At 32.4% G+C, this 27,830-nt stretch overlaps 1 protein-coding gene across 5 annotated transcripts in view; it reads left to right on the top strand.

Moving 5' to 3' along the window:
* Positions 1-27,830, top strand: part of LOC126829260 (kin of IRRE-like protein 1) — a 69,039-nt gene that overhangs the window by 24,620 nt on the left and 16,589 nt on the right. For 3 of the 5 annotated variants that reach the window (XM_050559017.2, XM_050559018.2, XM_050559020.2), the window contains 2 exons: positions 19,389-19,487; positions 22,759-22,971. In XM_050559017.2, the coding sequence (XP_050414974.1) occupies positions 19,397-19,487; positions 22,759-22,971 (304 nt within the window). In that variant the 5' untranslated portion in view covers positions 19,389-19,396. Of the gene's footprint in view, positions 1-11,984; positions 12,092-12,291; positions 12,383-19,388; positions 19,488-22,758; positions 22,972-27,830 lie in introns of those variants that run through there. The other 2 variants (XM_050559016.2, XM_050559019.2) reach the window with 2 other exon arrangements.

Below are 27,830 nucleotides of genomic sequence, written 5' to 3'. Positions count from 1 at the left end.
CTGTCTGAGTGTACAGTATGCTACAAAACCAAACTGAAAATGTTAAAAAAGAGAATATTTCTGGGATATGAAATATGTCTTTGTTTAGTGATGTAAAATGTTAATTGCATGCTGGATATTGGAATAGATGAGGCTAAATAGCACTCCCATTATAATTGTATGTGCATTTATAGATATGACTATGTGATCAGGTTTAGTCCAGCTGTTAGAAAAAAATGGTGGACAGATTCTGAAATCGTTCGAAACATTATGATAGGATCAAACAAGGGAAAGTTTTGATATACAGATACATGTACAGGCAGTATAACATTTTACAGCTTTCATATTAGAATGATAGACCTAGCTTGAAAACTCAAACTTTTGAATTTTAAGTTTGGCTTTTTCTAACCTTTTTATCATGTCATGGTTGTGAATTTACATAAAATGTTTTGCATTAAAATCTAGCAGCTGTCTAATATGGTGGCATTTGTCATTCATAAATTTTACATTGCCCCTTTAAAATCATAGGGTATGAGTGTTTTTTACTCCACCCACCAAGCAAGTCCCTGAAATTATGGATAAACATATTGCTCTTTCTGACTCTTAATGATTTTAAATGTAATCTGAGGCACTTTTATTTCATTGGAACCATCCTTTGATCTGTCAAAGTTTTCATGATAGCCATCAATTATATTGATAAATGACATTTTCTTTCTGATATGAAAATAAACCTGTTGGTACATTACATTCTCCTTGGTAATGAGGGGGAAATTATTTAAATTCATTGTGAACAATGGTGAAATATTACTGGTACTATCAACTTTCAAATGTATTTCTCCTAGAGAAGCTGACATTGAAATGAATAGGTATATTATGAATTTATCAAATAAATGTATGTACCCCAGTATATAAAGCATTATTCACAATGGGCCTCAAGCCCACCATAACGATATAGCGTGCTATTCTGATATAGCGTTCCTTACCCAGTCATAAACTCACTGTGGTAAAATCAATTTACACTGTCAGTGCCTGATGTGTTGGCGGAACTCTTAACAGAAAAGTTGCTATGGTCAAAGTCATGTAGGAAATGTGGTTACTGTCACTACATGTACTGGTACTGACAAAATCAGGGACATGCACAGTTTTAACTTCAAGTGTGGTCCATTTTTGGTCCAGAGTGGATTACAGTTTGACCTGTTTTCACTGACTCTTCATCCCACACATCAACTTGTCAGAATTATCCATCTGGTATTCTAATACCATCAGTAGATAATGGTAGCAGATATAAAAAAAATATGTTCATTGTTCATGCCTATTTGCCAGGACTGTGGCATTCATATTTCTAAATGACAAGTATGTTGGCCTATAGATTCTGAACGGCTCTTCTCATAGGGTTCTGATCACAAGCTGTGATAAGAAAGGGTGTCAAGAGTTACCAAGATAAGCTGTGGTGTAGATGGAACTTGTGATGTGCATGACATCATGGATAAAACTGAGTACATCTCATCATACCTGAATGGTCAGCCTAATCTACAATGGTTGGTCTACTCATTGATTAATATTTTTTTCAACTCCATTCAGAACGTTTTGCATCTCCAGACAAAATATTCTCCATTCTCTCATCCAGAATCGGATAACAGACCTAATATCCTCTCAAGTGACTACTTGGTGAAGGCTCGATTATTTTAACAACCTCTTTCTTACATACATGTAGCAGACGTCATTCCCTGCATATGAAACATAATCAAATAAACAAAATAACACACCAATCACTAGGCAATGGATACTTGATTCATCCATTGCTTGTTAAAGGGACAATAACACTCTTGCTGGCTTGACAGCTCCATTAAATATTATTAGCCTTATTCTAAGTTTTAGATGTTTAAGTGTCCTACCTGTTGTGTAAATTATCCATTACATCCTATTTTACTTGTCCAGAGGGTTCGAAAATATTTTTAAATCCAAGTCACATTTGAAAAGGTTTACGTTAGGCTTTTCAAATCATTTAGTTGAATTTTTCCAATTTTTTAAATTAGGTGTGTTAAGATGAAATTTGTATCATCAATTAACTGGAATACTGTAAAATAGTACAATTTGTTGACCAGAATAAAGATTGGGACACATTATTCAGTTACGACAAGAGTGGTATTGAGCCTTTAATAAGACATTTTACCAAGAGTTGTTCATCCATTGAAAATTTACCACTTCAATGTATTTTATAAAAATTCAGTTATCCCCATGAAGATGTACCATAATATATTTGCAATTAATATTAGTCTTGGATTTCATTTAAAACAATAATTCATAATCTACTTTCGGCCAATTTATTGGTTGAAATTTAAACATAAATATCACTTTAATATTTTAAACATAATATTTTGTAATTTTTCAAAATATTTAATGTTATGTGATTATTCCTGCGTGTGTAGCAGACTTATGAATTTAAAAGGTCCGAGCGACTAAGTCACTGAAATACTGAAGCAGTGCTTCGTAAAAGATTTATAAGAGAGTTTGCACCAATAAAAATGCTATAAAAACATTTATCTGGGATTATAAGTTATAAAGGGGAATAACTATAACTCTTTCAACTCTTTCTTCTTTTATTTTATGAATTTTGTTCATCGCTTATTGAGTATCTGCTTCAAATTAAGCATGGTATCTTTATTTTAGTAGAGTGTGCGATATTTTAGTTACCGCAAGTCATATTGATTCTTATTTTTTCCATATCGTAATCCAAATAGATCGATGGTCTAGTCAAATGTAGCTGCAGAAACCCACAACTTGCAAAGATTGGGGGCACTTTTAGTATCAAGTAGCAGTGGCATATTTAGGAAGTTGGACTGATTCTATAATAGATATCTATGTGGATGTATTATGCCGTCGCCTCTATCCGTCCGTCCGTTCACATTCTGCAGGTCACAAACTTTATCCAATTTTGACAAAACTTAAAATATAGTTTAATATCCCAAAGATCTTGTATTGGCATGTATCGGACCTTAACTTTATGGATTATGGCCCCTGATTGTGCGAAAAAATCACGTTTTTAGCTTGTGGTCACAATTTTTATCTGATTTTGATGAAACTTAAAATGTAGGTTTGTAACCCAAAGATCTCGGTCCCTGTCGCATATCTGACCACAATTTTTTATTTGATTTTTTAAACAGTTCAAATACATCACATAACTTAAACCATAATTACGGTTGAGTTTGAATTTTGTGAAAATCAGACCAAGACTGATTGACAAAATGGCTGCTTCCCTTTACACAAATAGTACATTAAGCATGTAATAATAAGGTTGTGGAACCTCTAGAGGTCACAATTTTGATCCAATTTTCTACGCATGTTAAACAGTCACATTCTGGATTATGGCCCCTGATTCTACAAAAAATCACGTTTTTAGGTTGTTCTCTGTCAATCTCTTACAAAATGTGGGCGTACATGTATCTTGCATGGCAACTACTTGTTCAAATTTATACTCCTCAGAGTTAGTTGTATTTCTTCGATTCATCTAAGGGTTAGCGTGTATCTCGATATTACAGAAATGAAATGGGGTTTAACGTCCTACTGTTCTGCTCCTATACTGGGCTAATGAAGACAGGCATACGCCATACAGTGTGCTATGAGGGGGATGAACTTTCTCGGCCAATGCAGGGATCGAACACCCGACCTGCAGGCTAGCGAGCCAGCGCCTTACCCACCTAGCCACCATGGCTCCCTCTCGATATTACAAAAAGTGTTTGAGGGGTCGAACTATGACAGAAGTACTCTCTTAGATTATTTTGTCGAGAAATCAGAAATGAATAAAAAAAAAACATGAAGAAAATATCAAAGGGACTTGCTAGATCATTGCCACTAGAAAATTTCAATAAGATCTCTGTATGTTGTCTTTGTAATAAAAAGCATCAAGTTAATTGTTTGTAACACTGAAACTCATGTAGAAACAAGTGCCAATGCAGAAGTATTATTTTCAAATATATTTCAATATATACCCAGGTTTATCGCTTGTGACATTTTATTACCCATAAAATACTGGCAGTCATCTCTAGTTTTGGTGTAATATCATAATACCAAGCCAACCATTGCATTCTTCCACATATCTCATGGTGGTATTTTAAATTAATTGAGGTTTAAATCTGTCTGTTAAAATAGTGGCACTACCAATAACTTACCGACATCTCCCTAAATATACATCACTTCAGGTTTTAAAATTTTGATAAATTACCGCGTGTGTGAGAATGTTTTTATACAAGAGACTATAAATCTACACAAAAGTAAAGGGACATTTTGTATATTAACTATTCATTCTTTGTTTTTTTATTTCAATTTTTGGTGTTAGAATTGGCATAGCTCAAATTATTTGAATGAATGCATCATTTTGTTACTGGTATGTCTTTTATCAAGTCAATGTTTATACAGCTACTTTACTACATGTAAATTTCTAACTTTGTTTCTGGATAAAGATGTGCCAATATGGAAATCCATGTGGTTTACAATTTCAATGTACATGTAGATAGTCCACCTGTTTTTTGACATGTTTCATGATGATAGCTACTCAAATCAACATTTAGAATTTCTAAGCTCTTGCCTTAATTAAAGAATGGGTTATTGATTTCTTCAAGGCCACTAGATCCTTAAACATGACATCCCTGAGTTTTGAAATGATCATGTTTTGAGTGAATTAGTAAAAGGTTTTTTATTTTGTTTTCTAAGATAACTGGTCATCATGCATTTACTCTTTAATAAGTGCAATTACTTGTACTAGTTCATAGGATATTAGTGACATCACAATGGTATTATATTTAATTCAGGGTGGGCACTTAAGAATTTAGTTGATTCCAGTTACTGTCATAGCTGTGTATCTATTGTTAGAATACAGAATACAGAAACATAAATAAATGGACCACCTCCTTTAACTTCTTATGGGTGTTAAATAATATTTAACCTTAAGTGAAAGTGCCACTCAAGGATTATAAGTGAAAGTTCTCTTTATAGAAATTTCTCTCCAGTTTATTGTTTATTGTGTAAGAAACTAGAGATGTTTTAAATTTAAGAAACAAGATTAGATTAGGATTAAAATAAATGCAAAATCGCACAATTAGGTTTCCTGACATTGGCACCTTGCTTGTCTGTTGTAATGTAAATTACACCATTACAAAGAACAGATGCTAAGATTTAAACGAATAACACATCAGTTAAAACTTTTAGCGTTGAATCATGCGATCGCATTTCACATTGTCCTTTTTAAATTTATTTATATTGAAAGATTTACCTAACATCTGGCCGCCATATACAATAGCCGGCTGCAGTGTAAATGTTTTTTATCTTTAGTCTCTTATCTCTGTGTGTTTCGAGGTTTTTCTTTTCTCCTTGAAGATTTTCAGAATATTTGAGCATGAATATGTGTTGAAATGGTTAGACCATGATGGGTAAATTAACACTATGCAACCATTTCTGCTGGATGAGATCATCATGTTATTTTGTTAGATGAAGTATATACGTGAAGATTAAGAGATTTTGATTATATTGTGTGGGTTTATATTTACATCATTGATGCCAGGACAATCCCCCAAAATTCTTTACTGAATTTTTTATTTTTAAAGAAACATGATAAAAATAATCATTTTGTTTAAATAGTATATGATGATGTAATAACAAACATGGTGGAAGTTTTGGTCATCTAGCTCTCCTTTAAAAAAATTATTTGGAAGATGTACTGACATAAGGGTTTTACTATCTTTACAAAAATAATGGTTAAAGTTCTGTTCCTTTGAGGTTAATTAGGCCATCTATTGCATCTCATTAACCTATTTTTGTCTGAAAATATATTTCTTATGAACTGGAAAACTCAAATAATAAGAATCTACCTTTAATGGACAAATTCTAAATATAATCTGTTCACTTAATTCTAGGCTGCAGAATGTGGTGATTCTTTAAACCGGTAACTTGATTACCAAAAGTGAAACATATTATTCTGTATTTTTGTGGGATAGGCTGTTTTCAAGATGGTAGAATGTCTAATAATTATGAAGCTAACACAACTCATCAATCTGCCATGTTGAAAATAAGTTATGATTAATAATATTCTAAAGGCTTTCAACTGTATCCCACAAAAAACTGTTTTTAAAATCATCTTTTATTTTTCTCTGTAAAATATCTATATAGAAGAAATATGGTGTCGAGACTGTAATATATATCTGTAATATTATGTTCTAACACTTTACCAGCCAAACCAATATATCTTAGTCAATATGCATGTGTTAGATTGACCACCATAACAATTTTAATCAAATAATGTGATGGAAAAAAGACGTCTACTTCTTCAGGGATGTCAGAGAGAAATTGGAGTAGCAACTGATAAATGTATTTTTACAAAGGGATGTTTTCCATACAGCAGAGGATTAGGAAAGCGAGTGGCTAAAACTGTTCTTCATTAACTAAGAAATAAGTTAATGCTACATGGTCGGTACATTTTTGCGGGGTCATCGCTAAGGTTGATAAAGATCACTTTTATCTTGAGTAGTAATATTTGTATATTTTCTGATACGTCTGTGATTGTCATAGTATGTAGTTTTCAACCAACTGTTTGCATAGCGATGAGCGGTTACCTTTATTATTGATAGCCAACATCTTAATTTCTTTAAAAGCTGCTACAAACCAACTTTTTAGAGATTACCTCGCATTATCTGCAATAGTGATAGGCTTGTTCTTTAAGAGTTCTGCAAATGAATTGAATGTTTCTTCTCTTTCTATCCAATTTGTATGCTGTAAAAAGTCTGCACATGCTGTTCAACCTGATTTATTCTTTCTCTCCACCTTAATTAAATTGGACAATTGAACAAATGAGTAAAATAAAATTATAGATTCAACTGTGAGTGAAATTTTTTACCAGATAAACTGCTTTGATTTGATATATTAATTTATTCTATAATTTCAAAGTTTTTGTTAATTCAAATGTTAGTTAAATTCCTCCTGATTTGAAATTTTATGTTTCCATTGTAAGCTGTGGTTTGTCTATAAATCCTTTTTACTGTCACACAATTTACTTTAAACAATGGAATAATTGTAAGGTATCAAATTCAGTTCATTCCATTGGAATAGCATTATTAATCATTTTAGAGACAATGATTTGTGAATTTGTGGACATGTTCAAATACAGTTGTTGTGCTTGATTGATTTACATGTGGAGTCCTAATCATAATCATACAAAAGTCAAGTTGACAAAGGATATAATGATTTATAATTCTCTATTAAAAATTTTATTTATTATTTCTGCCAGACCTATTTTCTTTATAACTAATTACCCTCCACACTTAAAATAAAACAGTTTTATCAATTTTTACTTTCTCCTTATTGTATAATTGATTCCAGATGATTCTATTGACTGTCCAGTATTCCCTTTATTACTTGCTTTTTGATCGTCTCAATGATCTCCTCGCTTCTTTTACCATGACTTTCTATGGCTTTGTTCAACTCTCTCCATGATCTCTGTTGCTATGCATGATCTTCCTAGTTTTTCATGGTTCCCCTAGATCCTGGTGATCTCTTAATTTGTCCACAATATCACTGACTCTTCATTATTCCTTTTGCATCTTGATTTCCCATTCTTTCCCATGATCCCCATCCTTCACATGATCCTCTTCCTTTCTTATGATTACTTGCATTCCCCATGATTCCCCTCATTCCCCATAGTTCCTGCATTTTGCTCACCTTAGTTTTCCATGATTGTCTCACGCCTTACCAATATTTGTATTTGTAGACTGGTATGAAATCTGGACCTTGTAGCAATGATAATTGTCCAGGTGTTAAAAGTAACAAGTATGTAAGAAAATATGATAGACATAGAACTTGAGATGACCAGGACATCGAAATATCACTTACAATAGTTTCTGACCAAGTTAAATTCCATAGAGATAGTTTGATGGAGTACAGAAGTTGTATATTAGAATCATTCATCTACTGGAAAAAATATCTAAGGTGAACATAAATCAGCCCAAAATACATGATCATATACAATGATTTAAATCTCACTGTTCGACTATATATAATCTGATTGCTGATGTATTCATTTGGTTACTGGTTGTTTTTATATTGAACCTATTTTATAACTAAAAAGAAGTAAGGTACCAAGTCAAACAATGGCGGCACTGACAATGTGTGGGATATCATTATTCCTCATCCCATCTCTACTAGCAATTGTCTAGATTACAAGGATGAAATCCCATGCTTTATTCTTATGTTGAACAGGATTCCACTGATTTACAGCAGGATGATCAAATATTGAAGGATCCTACACAACAAATATTGTGGTAACATCATTATTATATGCTCCTGTCTGCCTGTACACATTTCCTCGCAGACACTCTTAAAGAGATTAAAGTTTTCACCTGATTGACTTTAAGTTAATACTTAATGTTTGATTTCTTGAGATGCAGAATCCTATTGATTCTAATTATTACTTTCAGAGTTATTACCCTGGAAAATTATTCTGGAGACTATAGTTGCTAAAGTTATCATCTGATAACGCAAAGAAGAATCCTATTCAATTTTACTGACTTCCGGTCATTTCATTACATCATGAGTTGTTGTCATTGATAACTGTTTAGTATTTTGGTAATCTTCATGTACTAAAGAACCATACGGCAACAACCTGTACGGACTGCTCAGCTGATTTATGTGTATGGACTTATATGTTTTGTTGCCTCGCAACCTATTTTATATAGAATTTCCATAACAGTAATATCGTGAATTATTAGACGTAGGCTTGCTTTTATCATAATTCGATTTAAATAGGAATTTAATTTCTTGAAATAGCAGTGCCAAATTTTCATATTTTCTCTAATTTAGTATTCATGGGAAAACAGTTATAATACTTAAATTTCTGAAATTTTAGGAAAAAACAATCAGCTTCGATGTTTCAAGAGACTATTAGGAAATACAACTTTTTCTTTGTTTATTGTTTCATTTTATGATCCTAGGAATGTCTACCCACACTACCGTGTGCCAGACGATAAAAACTCGACTCAACAGACCATTTGATAGGTTAATCCCTGACATCAACCAGAATGCAGGTTATTTTACAACTCTTCTGTATCCTGATTTAGTGAAGACAAGTAAAATGAAATTTTGAACATTAAAAAATCTCAACATAATTTTTCCAAGTTAATTGGTAAGGATATTGGTATCATTTAATGCATCAAATTAGCAATTGCTCTAATAGTCTTGAATTGCTGCTGTCCAAGTTCATTAAATTGATAAATGCAATCATCCTCATACATGGATGCACACCCTACATTTCACTTCTAAAGTTTATCAAAAGGAAAGAATACCCCGATGACCTTATCAAATACTATTAGATGCTAGGGTCAGATGTTTATTGGAATGTATGTTAACAATAGGATGCTTGATAATGTTGGTTTATCAACCCAGTCACAATATTTGGAATAGTTTTAAAGCTGTGGTAATTAGAACCAGAAATAAGACTCAGGTTGAACTCAGTTTTTGGATTTGGGCAGACTGTGAATCAGTGTGTTAAGGGTCAATTGATTTGATTGTCAAAATAACTGATGATTTCTGTTATTACGGTATCTAAGTAGTTCTGCATTTCAGAGCTTTTGGATTCTTATAAATTTTGAAAATATAAAGCAGAAATGATTTCAAAGATTAAATTCTATTCTTGATTAACGGGTCAATCTCGATTATATTTTGGAGAATAAAACTGCTTAATTTTGTGTTAAAAGCTCTTAAAATACTCTACCTTAAGGCCAAGCAACTAACTCAATATACGTGACATGTTTTCAAATAACTGAAACCCCTGTCAGTCTTCATCTGGTATTGGAGACCGGTGTCTCAAGCTGTATTAAACAGTGTCTGTGTAAAACCAGACTTTTATTTTATAAAAATAACATGTAGGTGAAATTTACCTTTTGTTATCAAGTACAGTGCGTGGGCCATGCACTGTATAGACCTCTAAAGGTACGGCAATAGATTATCAGGTCACCCAACGAAAAAATTGACCAGAAATCTTAAAAGGATTACATGTCCGGTTAAGCGGTTTTGACGTTCACATCCAAATGACTTAATATTTTGAGCTGGAATTTTGAGACGTCCAAACGACTCAATATTTTGACCTGCAATTTTGAGACAAGGAAAATACTTAAGCGCTTAAATATCGTACACACTCAGACTTTTGTTTCTGAGACTCTGTTAAAATCGGGATGGGCCCTTTAAATTTAAGGGAATATTTCCATCTGAAAGGGTTTTCATTTGTGTACATTAAAAAAAAACCCATAGTGATAGTTATTTACTTTTTTGGGATGTCTTAAATAGTTCTGATAATAAATACTGGTAATACTCAGTAATAAATATTCTAGATCTGAATTGGAGAACTGAACTGATTAATTTTGTGCTTTATGAAAGTCTACAGAGAACATCTAGACTAGAAATACCTTTCTCTCATATTTACAAGACTTTATACACATCTTAAGATGTTTGCTATCCTACTGTGGAGATTGATCACAGAATATAAGGATCAATTTCTAAATTTTTTACCGAGACCTAATGTCTGACCAGATTTTTACTCAGATGATGCTATATTTTATAAATTATAACTGAAAGAAAATTTTTATGTTATAGATAATTTTTGCATTATTGGCATACAAAATCTTTTGTGGAAATCAGGATATTGAAGGAATGAGTAATGACATATATAAAGGCACCATTGTCTTTAAAGCCATTGTTTTCCATTTAAACAATTTTTATGCGCAGCTTTTTGTCAAAGTAAGAATCAGCGATCGTGCGTTAATTATAGATTCATCGAGTTCTTTATCACTTCATTGAATGATGTTCGGTTATCCCCAGTTCGATCATAATGTACCTTAACTCTAACGTTAGATCGACTTGATAAGAAAATTTATTTTCACGTTCATGGTTGTTTATCATTCCCAATAGAAAACGGGCAGGAAATTGAAAAAGTATTGAATGAAATCTTATCAGGATCGAATTAAAACAAATTAAAAGGTGGACTAGATGAACATGGATTTCATTAACGGATGAAGAATCTCACAAAACACCTTGCTTGATGTTTGGATGGAAATTTACATAACAATTACAATAATTTTTATGTTTTTGGATGAAGCAGACCAAAAACTCCTACAAGCATATATATGCCTTTTTAATCCAGTCATGCTAGAATTACGAAAATAAATGTATTCCTTTTTATTTAGCCATGAAATAAAGCATGGTTACTGAAGTGGAAAGTGGCAAATCAATAATTAGAAGTGAAAAAGCATCTATTAAAGCTCGACTATCCCATTGGGAACCAAGATAATGTTAGAAAAAACTATTAACTCCAAGTTCCTATGTCAATGTAGAGCTGTGAGGAAAAGACTTGGCGCTACTCGCATAGTCACAATGCCCAAATCAAACAATCAGTCTATTGAAAAGTAATATAAGGCTAATCTAATAGTATCGGAAAAGAAGTGTAAAATGAAGACCGCTTTATCACTGATCCTAATTATGGAGTGTAAAAAGACAGCCTCCAAGCCTCTAACGATTTATTATCAATTCTAAGTACCATTGGCTTAGATAAAAAATGTTTCAAACTGTAATAAGATCTGTCGTGGAGCAAGTCAAAAACTTGATAACAACTGTAACTGGTTCCATTTGTTCACAAAGTTTTATCTATGGAATATTTATTGTTAAACCATGAATTAACTTGTTCTATATTTATTTGTAATGTTGCGATTTTTATGCTTGATGGATTGATTTTAAATTGTTGGTTAGATATTGTCTTAAGATTGACTATTTGATAATGATGAAATTACATCCGACATACATGTATACATTGATTACATTATGAACTCTGGTAGTATTCCTGTAATGGGCACATGTTAATTAGTACAAAATATGAAATGGCTATCTGCTATCAGGACAACATGTGAACTAGAGGTATCATCTGGGGGTTTAATTTAATGATATGAAAAGCTGTTGACAGTTTTTGACATGTTCATGGAGATTTGTATCAAATTAGTCAAATGTTTCTAGACATTAGACCATAATGCACTGTAAAGCTGCATAAAAAACTAACATTGGAATGTACCAATTATGAAAACAGGTGAATTTTTTGACAACATTTGCTCTAAAAAATAATATGGGTTATTGTTCTTGATGTTGAATTTATTTGATCTAAATATTCGTACATATACGATGCATTTCTGATTGTTAATACAGATCTTTCCACTGTTTTATTATGAAAAGTCGCTATTTTCGTTCTTCCTAAGTTCTGATAAATCTATCAGCTTTTTTACATCTGGATCACATGGACGCTGAAAGTCATTTCTTGATTTTTATTCTGCAAGATTTCTACTAAATCCACATGTATCCTATTTGATTATCCATTGGAGAGGTAATTTATTATATTTTATGAGTTTTGATTAGTAATTTATTTCTGTGATTGCTGTAGACACATCTCAATTGATATTTTGTGAATAATCTCTAACCATTTCTGTTGAATAAAGAGGGGCGACCATATTATAGTGGCTTACGATGTGATTCCTATAGCTATCTTATTTACAATCATTATTATTGAATTTGTGTCTTATAGCCCATCTCCTTATGTCTATTTCTGAAATCGTGAGATTTTCGATTCTGTGTTAAGTCTCTGTTAAATCTATTTGGTAATGTGATAAATAGCTTCAGTGTGCAGTTGTTAACAGAAATATGTGCATTGATGTGCAGTAGACTGGTGACTTAAATCATTGCACAATAAATTAACTCTAGCTTCAGTGTTGAATAAAGTATATGGAAAAAACATGGTTTTATCAACTGGTGGATGGGGTTAGTGTCAATATGAACATGTATATAAACATTTTGACAGACGCAATGGTGATTTGAATTGCGGATGTGGAATTTTATGAGAACATATTGACTTTGAGAGTTTTATGGTCCATGTACAAATTGCCTTGGCATGATCAAATTTAAAACTTTTTGTCTTGGTTAATATTAAGATGACATTTTCAATATGTTTAATAAAACAAATGCGTTTATTTGAGGTAAACCATTTTTTTGGGGAAATCAGATTTAACATAGTTCGTTCATAAACAGACCTCAATTCGTCTATCCCGTCTGTTCCCCATCCGCAGTCAGTTCATATTAAGTTTAGATCCGGTAAATTTTCCATTTAAAGGCAGTCCAAGCCGGCCGGTCCATTGTCAATGCTTCAAGCTGTGCTGATAAAGACATTCAAAGATAGATGTATTACAGTTGCCTCGTGTTTCATCATGCCTCCAAAGAGAAGTGCCCGAAGGACTGTCCATTGGAAAGTAGCCACTGCTACTTCCCATTGATCCACAAGCCCCAGCTCCTCTGAAGGCCAGCCAGATCGGGCCCGAATTGCTGAGTCTCCTATGTCTGTCCCTGGACCCTGTAGATTTCCAGACTCTGCCTCAGTAGATGATGCAGAGCAGCAGAAGTTCCTGAGGAAAACCAAGACTCACATCCATCTCACCTCTGTGCAAGAAGAATGCATGGTGGAAAGGCTCAAGGCCAATAAAGTCCTCGATAACAAAAAACTTGACACCTATAAGGACATGAGGACAATTTTCTTCCTAAGGACTGCTCTTGATGATCGACCATGTTGGATCGAAGTACTGCAATTCCGTACATAGTATGGCCATCTCGTTTTAATGTCTAATTGCAGGACTGAGAAAATTTCTTGTTCTACTGTTGTGATATTTTGTTTGTTGTGATATTCTTTCTTCTGTTGTGATATTGTTTTGTTGTGATATTCTTTCTTCTGTTGTGATATTCTTCTTCTGTTGCTATGTTGTGATATTCTTCTTCAGTTGTGATATTCTTTCTTTCACAGAAAACATGTTAATGTATTAGCATATTACGAAGATGCTTTACTTCCATCAATTTGTGACACTTATCTTTCATATTTCCAGTAGTTTGAACATTTTTCCCCAACCTGTAAGCTTTGTTGAATTTGTTGTCTGTAGTGTTTTTCTCTCTTAACGCTTTGCTTTAAAAATTAAATGGCATCACTTTTCAGAAAGGGAAAAAAAGAACTTTCTATCAAAATGTCAATCTGAAATGTGAAATCTGTTGAAGTTTTTATGTATATTTCACCTGTGTAAAGTTTCCTATAAATATATTTAAAACATCTTATCTTTTATAGCCAGAACAGTTGTCAAATAGAGTTTAAAGATTTTCCTGGAGAAGATTGTAATATTAGTTCATAGCTCTTTTTACAGTTATTGAGGCTATTGTGCATAATACTTATAAATACTTTTAAAGGTACTAAAAACATTATGTGACCGACCGTGGCTAATTGAGACACACAAGTTCAAAAATCAAAACATAGCTATACTAACATTAACTTGTGTATCTAAAGACTTTTAAATTAGTATTTGATATGCATTTATCGTCAAAATGGCCATGGTATTTAGCGTTAAAATTCATATGAACATGATACATCATGATATTTATTTTCAGAAAATTACTAAACAATTAAAGCAAGTCTCCATAACAACAAAAAACTTGCATTTCTGATATTTTTGTTTTATTTTGAGAGTTGATGGAATGAAAATAAATTCTTTTGTGAAAATGAATATGCTGGAAAAAGAAATTGTTTTACATTTCATGTCATGTCTCATAAGGGGTCTCCACAGAATGTATCTTATTTAGACAGAGCTTTTCACTGTATAGAAAGGGACATCTTTTCCATATTCACATGAAAGCCCTTCTTAAATGAAAATGGCGGAGAAAAACTGAAAGCCTAAAACATATAAAATGGAAGTTTGAATTCTACGTATGAAAGTTGAAATGTTGTGTATTTTAAGATTAAAGAATTTTGAATTATATGTTGCTTATATAGTTCAGTCTATTTCGATATGTTTTAAGATCTTAGAAAATTTTCAATAATTGTTCGAGAAATACCAAAAAATGAGAACATTTCACTTGACCCATCGCTGAAACTGAATATCTCATAATGAAACCAATGACCAATGTTAGATCAAGGACATATTGTTTGAAATGCCAAGGAAAATATTTACTGATTCAATTGTAAGAAGTAATGAAAACTTTCAGACGGTTCTAAAATACATAAAAATCTTGATGAGATGGAAGCAAGGTCCTGAAAATCTAGTTTGGTGTTGGTATGGGAATAAAACAGTTCCATTGAGTCTCAGACTAGTAGGGAATGGTTTATGTAGTCGCCTAATTTACTTGTGGTGGTCTTCGGTTCTCCTGTTAGTTTTTATGTGTGTACTGCTTCCTTTTTGATGGCGTCTGCGTCAATCAGTTCTGGTGATTTTTCCTAATATTTGCTCCGGCCATCAATACTGACTTTTAATGGATTGACACTGATGATTTAGAATATCACTTTCTTATTGATTTTCAAGATCCAGATCTTGTCAAAAATCTCTGCCATGATATTTTGTCCGCACTTTCAAGTCATTATGTTTGCAAGTACCACTTTGGTTTGTGGGCTATTTTTGTTGCACTGATGAAAGCGTGGCATTAATGTTTCAAAAGTTAGAATAACTACACCATACCCTAACATTTATGAATAATAATGAATTTTCAGCACAAATGAGTGTTGGTCTAGGGCTTATCATTGATCTAAATGTATACAATTCCAAATATATTTAAAGCAAATTATACTTCAGATTAAAGTTTGCTCGCATGAAATGTAATAGATTTATCCAGTTAGTTAGAATAATTGCTAAAATAAAATTGGTGATAATATTTATTAGACATTAAAGTTATCAAATTAAAGGCAAACCAGAGAGATAAACTAGGTCAGTTCAGGACTAACATATCTATTTATATTTATTGAGTGCAGGGTTTTTTAACAGTGAAAACCCATGAGGTTATAGGAAGTCGACTTTACTCCAGTCACATAAAAACATGGGATCTAAACCACAACGCTTGCATTGATGACAGAGCTTATGACCTTAATTAAGACCACTCAGACACCCACGTACCTCAAAATTAAAGAGACAAAATATTGTCTCTTGCAGATTAAAGAGACAACCCATTGGGCCAGGACTAAGTATCAAACCACTTTGTTCCAAGTCTTATGATGGCAATTAAACTACCTCTGTTGAGTTAATTAAAAACTTGTAGTATCATATACTATAATCTACTTAAAAAGTAATTTTGCACAGTTTCTTCAGTACAAATATAACCTCAGAATATGCTAAGTATACATGTATTTGATTACATGGAGTTTATTTGTTGTCTCGGTTATTTAATTGCATGTTAACTTATCTGTAGTCAATTTCACGATCTCCTACCCCACAATGAGTCAGACATGAGAGAGTATTTCTTACAATTAATATATTAAAAATCTAGGCTAAGAACCAACAGATGTGATAATTTGCTGTAAATAACTTTTATACCAGGATATACAGTTTATGTAACACCAGAATTTGAAGCATGATATTTTATTTCACAATATCAAAATTGATTTTAGTCATATTGTCATTTCAATTTGAATGGAAGACATGGTGAAAAGTAAGGACAGACACCATTCCAAAAGACACATAAGACACAAAAAAGTCATTAGCATTTGTGGATGTCCGTTTTGAGGCAAATTTGTGTCCGGCAACTGCAAAGTAATAATGGTTTTAGCTGTGAAATTACGTGACCTACAAATTTGTGAGTGGTTTGCAGAGAGTGTCAAGATGCTCTTTCCAATCAAAGCATGTTTTTCTAGGTGGTTTAATGCTTGATTTTCGGTAATTAGTTATAAGGTTATTTTCAATAAGATCTTTTTTAAGATAAATTACATTTATTTTCTTGGTGAGAGTAATAAAGTCACTTCAAGAATATGTAAACAAAACATTTTATTATACCGCCCTATTGAAAAAATGTTTTAACATAGTATTTTTGATAAAACTTTACAATAATGCAAATCTCTAACCATAAATTTTTGTTGAAACTCAATGTAGAATAGATAACCAGCAGAGAATTGTATGGAAACCAGGAATCAGATAATTCAGTTCTATCACAATGATATTAATGCTCATCTCCTGTAACTTTTCTTCAGAGGATGCAAGCATTGTATTAATATGATAAAAATTATGTAGGTTTATGATTTATAAATATATTGGGAATATGAAGACGGTAGCACTGATATAAACTATTTCAGAAAATAGAGGATGTCAATATTCCACGTTTATTGCACACCACTGCAGGATGTGAAACTTTTAGATCAGATCTACCATGTTGAAAAGAGAAAGGAAATGACATTTTGTAGAAAATATTTTATCTTTTGTTTATTCTACTACAGTCTTTAAAAGACATCAGTCACAATTACTTTACTTTTCAACATGGCAATGAATGTAAATATTGAGATAAAGAATTGCTCCTTATGGTATATTTAATGTTGAGCTGTAATCAAGAAAGTTGTGTTTTCCACCCAGAAAAACATGACATTACAATTCAACGCAGTCTTACTGAGTTGCTATACGCTTAATTTAGTTGTTATTTTTGATAAAATGGGTGGATTTGTGATTGTCCGTGGAGGACGCCATGTTCATATCCTTGATTAAAAGTGAAGCCAGGCCACATTGGTATCATGACTTCATGTATCACTGTGATAGGAAATATGTCACTTTGCTTCTGATAAATTACCACCCCCGGGAGCCATTTTGGTATTGAACTTTCATACTTTGGCCTTATGGGGTGTAGAGGTTCTTATTATATTTATTTGGTGTACAGTGATCAGTTTTCTGTTATGTGGACATGCTGGGTAGCATCTTGCTAGGATATTTAATTATAGTAAACATGCTCTGTTGACGTTTTCAATTGTGAGAATGATTCACAAGAAATGTCAAAACTTGTAAAAACAATAAGAAGAATTTATAGTATTTGAATGTTAACATTTGAACTTCGGTTAGTAACTCAAAATTTTTTAGAATACACATATATTTGAAATGGTTTCAGAATGTATTCGTTATTAGTTAATTAGTTGTGACCAGGTGGGAATCATTGATGCTCAAATCCTGCTAGTTTTCTTTTACAGTGATTAGTTCGCTTTGCCAGTAGTTGTATATCTAATTTTTTTATCTTAAAAGATCCCGAAGAATGAAAATGTGATCTGTTTGTAATATTAAACTCCATAGACCAACAACAGATCTGGTACATATTCAATCACAGGACATTGTTGGAAATTATTATTTATAAGACAATAGGTGGAAACACACTTTTATAAGTAAAATGGTAATCCTAATAATAAGTAAAAAAGAAAACAAAATTTATAAATAGCAGATACAAAACCACATTAAAGGTTTATTATTAAAATAATAAACAGTTGCAGATGTTTAAAAACACTTTAGATGGGAGTTGGATAAAGAAAATGAAAAACAAAATACTGATAAATCAGGTTTAAAGAATTCTTGGCTGTTATATATACAGATACAATTCAGAGGAGAACAGTAGGACGTTAAACTCCATTTCATTTCATTTCTCTTATGTATTCTTTTCTAAATGGTGTCCTGGTATGCTGTGAAAAAAACCTAAATCTGATAAATACAAAAGATGAAATTTTCTAGTTAAGTTAATTTGGTTATGTTATACTAGAATGAATTTTCATACCATGTTAATCAAAATCGCCACAAAATAACCAATGTGTTCCAATAGACTGAAACGCTTATTATTCAAAATAGTATTGGAATGTTTCACTCCCTGATGAAGCTAAATAAACTTTAGCTATATTATCATAACATCTCATACTTCAACAAAGTTTTCAATTCGCACATCAATGTATGAAAAAAATAAACATATTTGGCTTTAACTATATAGGTTCACCAAATTAATATTTGTAAGCCCCCCTAATGTGTAGATTGCCTTAGTTAAAAAATTATCCAATTTATCTAAACGTAGTGAAATAAAAAAAATGAGTGGCCCATATGTATTTATTTGCCCTGAAGAAATCATGTTTCAATATTGCGTCTGAGATAAGCTATTTTTTTTACTTATTCAATATTAAATACACATGTTCATATGTAATCGTACAAGTCTTGGAACTCACCATTTTGTGTTCACGGGGCAAAGATAGATTGATACGCAATGAATCAACTATTATTCACCATAGATGTTTAAGACAGGTGATACGTCTCTATACCTTAACATAACATAGTCAGGATAAAAAGACATGGTAGAAAGGGGAAGATTTTAAGCCATGACAGAAGTGGAGATTACTAAATTTAGGATAGTATACCAAACGGGCACATGGTGTGGATATCAAATAAACTGATAAATATCTTTGCCTTCCTGAAGTTAACATGTAGAGGCACATTTAACTTGATGGTTTATAACGAAATGAAAGAGATCCACGGATTTCACCGCTTCTTCTGTAATAACATCAACCCCATTTTTATACAAATTTCTCATTATTTCAGAATCAGGGATGGAGAATGCCAAAAAAGCAGGAAGTTGTGTTGTAGGCCAAAAGCTGGTAATAGTTATAACACTCATGTCGATAGTCTTTATTTCTCGAGGTAAGATACAGCTTAACGCATCCATCTGTTACAAAAGATCTAAACTTCACTCGCTTTGTTTAGATTAACGTTGTACTTACTGATGATTGAACAACACCAAACTACTAAAACTAATAGCCTGCTTTCATCACCTTACCAGTTACAATAATACTGAATATCCCACTTCCAACACCAGTTTCATAAAATAAACTAGCCCTTTCCTGTCATTACTAACATAACATGGCTGACACACTTCAAATAATGAAAAACTCATCATATTTATTTTTATCATATCCCAGTTATACAATAAACAAAAGCCGTTTGTTAATAAAGACTCGCTATGAAGATATACTCTGCTATCTTGGCACTTTTGTCTGATGTGCAATGTATTTTCGGCAACCATGAATAGAACAAGAGCTGAAATCATTAAATAGATATCTTCTAAAGTTGCTTCTTGTTCCAGAATTTGCATCAGTTTTCAGTAACAGTATAATTACATGCCGTATCACAAATCAAAAATAATGTTTCTGAAACAATGAAAGAAGTCAGTCTTATTCTCAATGGAGAGAGAAATGGGGTTCAACGTACACTTAGGCACAAACAAGGTCATTTTGGGACTAACATATGGTTCAATTTTATTTCAATAATTCGCTTGCAACCAGGGACCTTAAGCAGTGGGAGGAAACCGGTGGACCGGGAGGTTCGACAGGTGACCCTACTCTTCGTCACGTACAAGCTAGAAATCGAAACCATGCTACTTGACTCAATGACAGACCTTATGATCTAAAGTACAAACATTAAACTATTCTTCCACCCAAACTCCCCAGATGAATAAAAATCAATAGCTACAAAGTTAAATTTTATGTGAACTGGAAATAGAAGAAAAATCAAGTCACGCAACAGTTTTCTGGTCAAATTTAGAATTTAAACGTCAATGCAAATAAAAAAGGCCAATAAACGAAATTATGTTCATTGATATTTTGAAAGATATTCAACATTTTCTGTTTAATTGTGATACATATCTTTTAAAATCATGATTATTTTCTTCTGAGACTTTATATTTGTATTGAATTACAATGAACTGTGTTTGGCCTTGTTTATTGATTAATATCCCATTAAGAATTTTAAGTCTAGACTCTATTCTGAAATGAAAAAAGTGAAAATGATTGGAAAAAACACCCGATGAAAAAAAGATGCACAATTAAAGAACTTTACAATTATTTGGAGATTTTTCTCAATTCCATGGAGGATCCATTATTTCTTCCCTAGAGAAAGAATTGTGTCGAAAAGCTAGCCTTTTCTTTTCAGTAGCTGAGTTTTAAAAAATCACATTTAATTGATAGGAAAATGTCAATGGTGAAAATAGACTCATCGTTGTAGATGTGTTAAGTTGAACCTGTAGGCTTTCGCTAACTATAAGCGGTGTGGTAAATGATAGGTTTCTCTGTATAGGGTCAATAAAAGCCATAGTTTCCCAACCAGACACCGATATAATGCTTTTCTAACAACAGACCCGACTCCACCATTTCGGTTCAGTAGGTCTGTAAGTATTATCGGAAAGTTAGTAAACATTCATGTTGCGTTTTGAACACTCATTGCAGTTGGCCAAAAATAGCAAAAATTGCATCGGCAACATGTTTTTTTGACGGGCTGTGAAGGAAAATGTTTTCTATCACAGGTTATTGGTTTAACGATCTTGGTGAATCCAGCTAGCCAGTCGGCCATCTGTTTATCAACAATTAAACCAGCTTCATCCTCCGCTAATCATGGGCGGAATTTGCCAAAAATCAGTATACCCTTAATTAGCCAATTATTTCCAGCCAATCGTAAGAATATATCTTTTTACAATAACACAACTATCATTTCTTTTTAACTTGACCATTTCTCACCTGCCAAGGTGGCAGAAGATTTCAACGAAAGAAAATATCATCGTAGATAAATATATTTCCACATGTGTCTACAGGTTCATTTGATGAATTGTCAGAATTTAACAAATATTTGGCTCTAATTTGCAACTCAATTTTTGTGTTGGTATTTGATGGCTACAAGATTTACCAGACATATTACTGTGTTCCTAGTCAAATTGGCATTGGCAGCTTTCTTAAGAGTTGTTATTTTCTTTTTTTCCTCTTCTAATTTTTAGACATTTATTTGAAAGATATGTTAATATGTGTATCTTATACATGTCAAAATATAAGTTTTTTATTTTAAATTAATTATGAAATAAAAAGGTTCTTTATTTAGTTAGTGATGATAAACAGATCAACTAAATAAGTTAAGAGAAATAACATCGCAAAAAGATAATCATAATCTGTATACAAGTTTAGGCATAATTTCTCTTTAATGTACATTTAAGCTTCGTCCATGTCCATGATAAATTTGTATGAATGAAAAACTGTTATACTTGAAGAAAGACACAGGAATAATTTTTCTATAAAGTATTTCTATTTTAATTCTGTAAATGATTCATATTTACTCTAGTTTTAGCAAAGATCTGATCCCTGTCTTGTACCATACAATTATTGCAATCAATAGGATTATCTGTCGTCACTAATCTTATTTGCTGGTATGGTAATATAACTAATAATATTCTACAGAATTCTATCATCATAATATTATTTCTAATCACAGAGATATCCAGCCATTCATAATCAACTCAAATGTCAAGCAAACCCCGAGTAGAAATTAGCAAGATCAATTGCTTTTAGTTAATAATTAACAACCAAATGAAGCTGGCAAAAAATAATTGAAATATTAAATTATCATGACTCATATTTTAATGGTACCAAGATTGAATACAGCTGAGTCCAGTTAAACAATAGTGTTTCGAGTGGTTTTATTTGCATGGAATGATTCCTCTTTAAAGTCTCTATCATAAAGTCTTGACCAACCAGTCACTAATGACTGTATTGTACTAAAAGACTTCTATTTTTCTTCTCATAAGCTACTCAACTCATCATGGAGTGTAATAACATGCAATAACTTTCTTAGGAGTGCATTAAGAGTGGCTTTTTATAATCTCTTGTGGATTTAGTACCCACTAAACCCTCAGAACTCTTCCTCAGTTTTTTCTCCAAGTCAAGGCAATTTGTTGTGTCGAATGTGTTTTGGTTAATTGATATCATGTGAGTCACAAAGCCAGTCAGTCCTTTTATTATTATCAACATGTAAAAGACATTTTCCAATATGGTAACATCATATCAGCTGACTTAAACACAAAAACTTAACCCATATCTCCCCACATCACCGAGCATTGATGCATAAAAAAATATACCTTCAATTACTTTTGCAGGCAATGCCACACAGAATTTTATAGTTGAACCACAAAATACTTCAGCAATCCAGGGCAGTACTACAATATTAAAGTGTACAGTGTCTGATCGCAATGGCCAAGTACAGTGGACTAAGGATAAGTTCGCCCTGGGCACTGATCGTAATTTAGAATGGTATCCACGTTATTCAATGATAGGTACTGATGCTCCAGTTGGCAGACCATATGCAATAGGTAAGTCTGGTTATATTTTAAAAAAATGAGAAATGGTACTAGATATTTGATAATATCTGTAAATAGTTTTACATTGTGATTAACACAGCTATTGCAGTGTCGAACCAATACAAACAATTGGATTTTTAGTCTCTTATATTGCAAAAAAAGTTCTATATAAAACACCTTATGATTTAATAATGTAAAGGTTAATTTTGCCAGGGTAGTGTCATTCTAGCCAAAAGATTTGGTTTAGGACCATGCTTTTAATTCCATCCAAACAACTATTTTCTTTGCTATGATTTATACCAAGATGATGTGGCTTCACTCTACTCTAATTTTAATACAAATTTACAAACAAAACAGATTGGTTCATCTTGATACTAAACTTATCAATAATAACTGAATACGTAAATCACAATGTTTTGGCAGACATGAGGTATATATACACCTCATGACTAAAAACAGATAACAAACACTATGACTAATTTAAAATATTTTAAGTAGCGACAGAATACTACTGCCACAGTAGGTACCGCCTTCTATCATTCTATCAAAATACAAACCATATGTATGAAAAATACATACATATATTCATAAAAATACAAACCAAGTTATCAGGTGATAAGAAAAGCTTTTATCTCAAGTGCAGACCATATCATTGAGTTAGATTAGCACTCAGGGGGTATATGTTCTGACCGCAGGTTGGTCCCTCCAACCTTTTCATACAGCCACTTAGATAGTAAAGCACTTGAATCCGAGGTTAGTGGTTGTATGTTTTGACAGGAAAACTGTAATTTTTATTGCGTCTGCTCGTTGGGTGCATCAATGAATGTAGTGGGTTGAACAGCCAATTTGATAAAAGTATGTACTTACTGGTAAAATGCACCTTTGCAAACCTCCACAAGTGAACTAAGAATAATAATAAGGAATTTCTACTGACCCATTCAGTCTATAGAAGCAGTGTTCAGATAAACAAATTCCATGATATTACTTTTATGCCTTTGTAAGTGGGAAGATGCTGAAAATGTATTTTGACAGTATTCAATATGGCAGCAAACTGGATTTTGTGCATTATATTTTTGGGGGTGTTAGAAGGCAGATTATTAATCTTGATTTACATAATAACTCAATAAAATATTAATTGAAGGTCCATTTTATTAAGATTGTATATTTGTGGCATCAGGTTATATGTAACTCATTCTCCCATTTTAAATGAAACATCATTTTTATTTCATCGGATATACAAAAACAGAAAGAACCTAAGGAGAAAACTGACACAGTGGACTTTACTTAAATATCACTGACAATTTGAAACTCTTATCTTAATGTACAGAAGCTCTGTTTGGCATTTGCTAGGATTTAAACTCAAGATCTCTCCTAATACCATTTAATGCCATGCTAGGTATTGCATGATAAACCACACTTACAATACTACATCAACATATATAATGAATGATTGAATAAAATGTCTACTTAATACATCTCTGCGTTATTTATAGATAATGAATGCTTTTGTAAGATGGAACTATTAACATTACTAAGACTGTAAAACAACTTTATGTTCCATTTTAGTGATCAATGAACTCATTTGTATGGGGTTTCTTGTCTGTTTGTTTTGGCCGAAATGAATCTTATACTGCATTCTCATGAATTTCCCTAAACTTTTTTTATCAAAAGTTTTAAAGTGTGCATAATAATTTTTGTTCACAAAGTTCACATTGCCAATAAAGTTTGATAAATTCAGTTAGCAGTCTCTGTTACAGTGTTGTTCTACATTTTTGTTGGGATAGTTTTTTGGTCAAGTGATCATTTACAGGAATTGTCTGAGTTATTCTGGAGAATAGAATTTAACTGCTTTCACATTGTATTAATTCCTGAATATCCAGGAAATAATTCCACAATGAACCCAATTTTAATCTGAACCTTACTGTTGAATTGTGGGGAAATAGACTTTTTGAAACATTGTTTTCTGAACTAACCAATGTGAACACAACCTGAATGACACATTCTTTATTACAAATTGCTCTGGTTTGTTTAATTTATCAAACTAAATCAGCCATTCTTTAAAACATATCTTGATTCCCAAAAAAGGCGTTTCTCCAGAAACTTATGGTACTTTAAAAGCATATCTCCATATATCAAGCTTCCAAAATAACACTTGAAGTACAAAAGCTCTGAGTTACCCCAGAAATCTTTTAGATTGTATTGCTCCATAACCTGAAATAGGCGATGTCATATCAAAAGAGAGTAATTTGGGCTATGGACCCATTGCTAATTCTGAGTCAGCCGGGATTGATTCATATTGAAACTGATAGGTGGATTGCTATCAAGCATTTGTATTCAATTATAACACTTTCTAACTTTTGTTGAACATGGTTTATTAGTCATCAGTAGATAAAGTTTATGATGTGATAAAATAATGCAATGAAATATTGAATTTGATTATGCGAATGATGTCAGTATATCTTATATGCAAGTAACTTATCAAAAACATGTGGCCAAGTAACAAATATAAATTGAATCCCAGGATGCAATAATTTGAAGGAGAGTTTGATTATTGATACAAACCAGACGGCACAACACTGGTACTGACCTCTAGTGTTAGTTTGTGAAACCCAGTCCTGCAAGCCAAAAAACACATATATATCTTTATACATAAATACGACGGCACTGTTCATGGATTATCATGCTGTGATGGCAGACTGATTCGTGTGAAAATTCAAAAAGACTGTGGTCTGTCTGAAAATAATATGTAGGCTAATGATATATGTAAAATATGAGTATGAGAGTTATGTAAAGTTATTGAAATACACTAATTTGTCTGAAGCTGAGTTTTATTAAGGTTTTTTTTTTTTACCAGGCATTCACAGCTTGTTCTGATATAACATAGCAAGTAATATAATATACTGATAATTAATGGATCTTACTAAATACAGGTGTAACATTATACATGTAGACTGCAGTTTTACTGAACTATTGTATTTTTATATGCCCACATGGAAATGTGGTTGTATATTGCTGTTGCCCCTGTCCCTCCGCCTGTCCGTCTGTCCACAATTTCTTGTGAACACTCTACAGACTACATTTATCATCTGATTGTTTTGAAACTGATATATGTTGTTTGCATTAGTGAGATAAAGAAGCCTATTTAATTTCAATAACTTCCGTTAATTACTTCAGGAGTTATGGCCCTTGTTTCACTTTGTTGCACCTTGTGAAGGTTCTAATGACAATAGTTATCAACCGTTCTGTATGGAATTTATATGCATCGTTTAAATTAGTAAAACAAAGAAGCCTATTGAATTTCAGCAATTTCCGTTTATTACATCTAGAGTTACGACCCTTGGTTTACTTTGTTGAATCTTGTGAACGATCTAATGACAACAGTTATCATCTGTTCTGTATGAAATTTATATGCATCATTTAAATTAGTGGAACGAAGAAGCCTATTGAATTTCAGCAATTTCTGTTAATAATGCAGTGAGTTATGGCCCTTGTTTCACTTTGTTGTACATTGTGACTGCTCTAACGACAAAAGTTATCAACCGATCTGTATGAAATTTATATGCATCATTTAAATTAGTAAAACGAACAAGCCTATTGAGTTTCAGCAAATTTCTGTTAATTACATCTAGAGTTATGGCCCTTGTTTCACTTTGTTGAATCTTGTGAACACTCGAACGACAAAAGTTATTACCCAATCTGTATGAAATTCATATGCATCATTTAAATTAGTGATATGAAGAAGCCTATTGAATTTCAGCAATTTCCGTCAATTACTTCTAGAGTTATGGCCCTTGTTTTACTTTGTTGAACCTTGTGAACGTTCGAACGACAAAAATTATCATCCGATCTGAATGAAATTTATATGCATTATTTGAATTAGTAAAACGAAAAAGCCTGTTGAATTTCAACAATTTCTGTAGATTACTTCCAGAGTTACAGCCCTTGTTTTAGTTTTTAGAACCTTGTGAACCCTCAAACGACGAAAATTATAATTTCATCTGTATGAAATTGTCTATTAATTGACCCTAATTACTACAAAAGAATAAATATGCGACAACCCTTGTCGACCGCCCGGACGATTTAGCTGCTGTGAGCATAAGTTTTGTTGCCTGGCAACCTATCTTTAATACATTTAGCAATGGTATATTTTCCGTAGACTTATAAGTTGGGGTTTACATTATGTGATAAAGGAATTCTGAAAATCAGTATTTACAGAATTAGTGTTTGTTTCATCCAAACCTTGTGATTGATCTACAGATCTAAGTTTTTGAGATTTTTTTATTAATGCTTGCTGACCTTGTTTGACTGATAATATGAAATCAAGCTATAGAATTAAGAGTAATGCATCAATTATTTGCAGAGTTATAGCAGAGACTTTTGTCAAACTAGCTTGGACTATTTTACTAATTGTAGAGATAAAGTCTTCAGTCACATACTGACTGACTGACTTATTACCCTTCTCATCAAAACCTTATTATTGCCCTCTGGTCAGAGATTTTGTGATTTTTATTGTGAATTTGTTGGCATTTTTGACTACTTATAGGATGGACCCTATTGAACTTCAGGGTTGACTGTCAATTATTTATGGAATTGTTGCCCTTGTCATTGAAACCTTGTAGTCAATGCCAATGTTTTTTCAAAGTTCAAACTTGCTCAGATTCTGGAGACATTAAAACTTTGACAACTTTCATAACCATCCTGGACAATTACCCACAGGCAAAAACCTCAAAAGTGCTAACGCCTCTTTAATTTACTCAGTAATCATCAAATTTAAAACAAAAATATTATATTTTTAAGCAATTAGTGAAACTATCTAGCAATACAAATTGTTAATCATGAATGTTTTAAGTGGGAGCGTAATCATGTCATGG

The sequence above is a fragment of the Patella vulgata genome, chromosome 8 (genome assembly GCF_932274485.2).
Source record: "Patella vulgata chromosome 8, xgPatVulg1.2, whole genome shotgun sequence".
NCBI lineage: Eukaryota > Metazoa > Mollusca > Gastropoda > Patellidae > Patella > Patella vulgata.
Note: the sequence above shows the minus strand (reverse complement) of the source record. Positions and strands in the feature narration are given on the sequence as shown.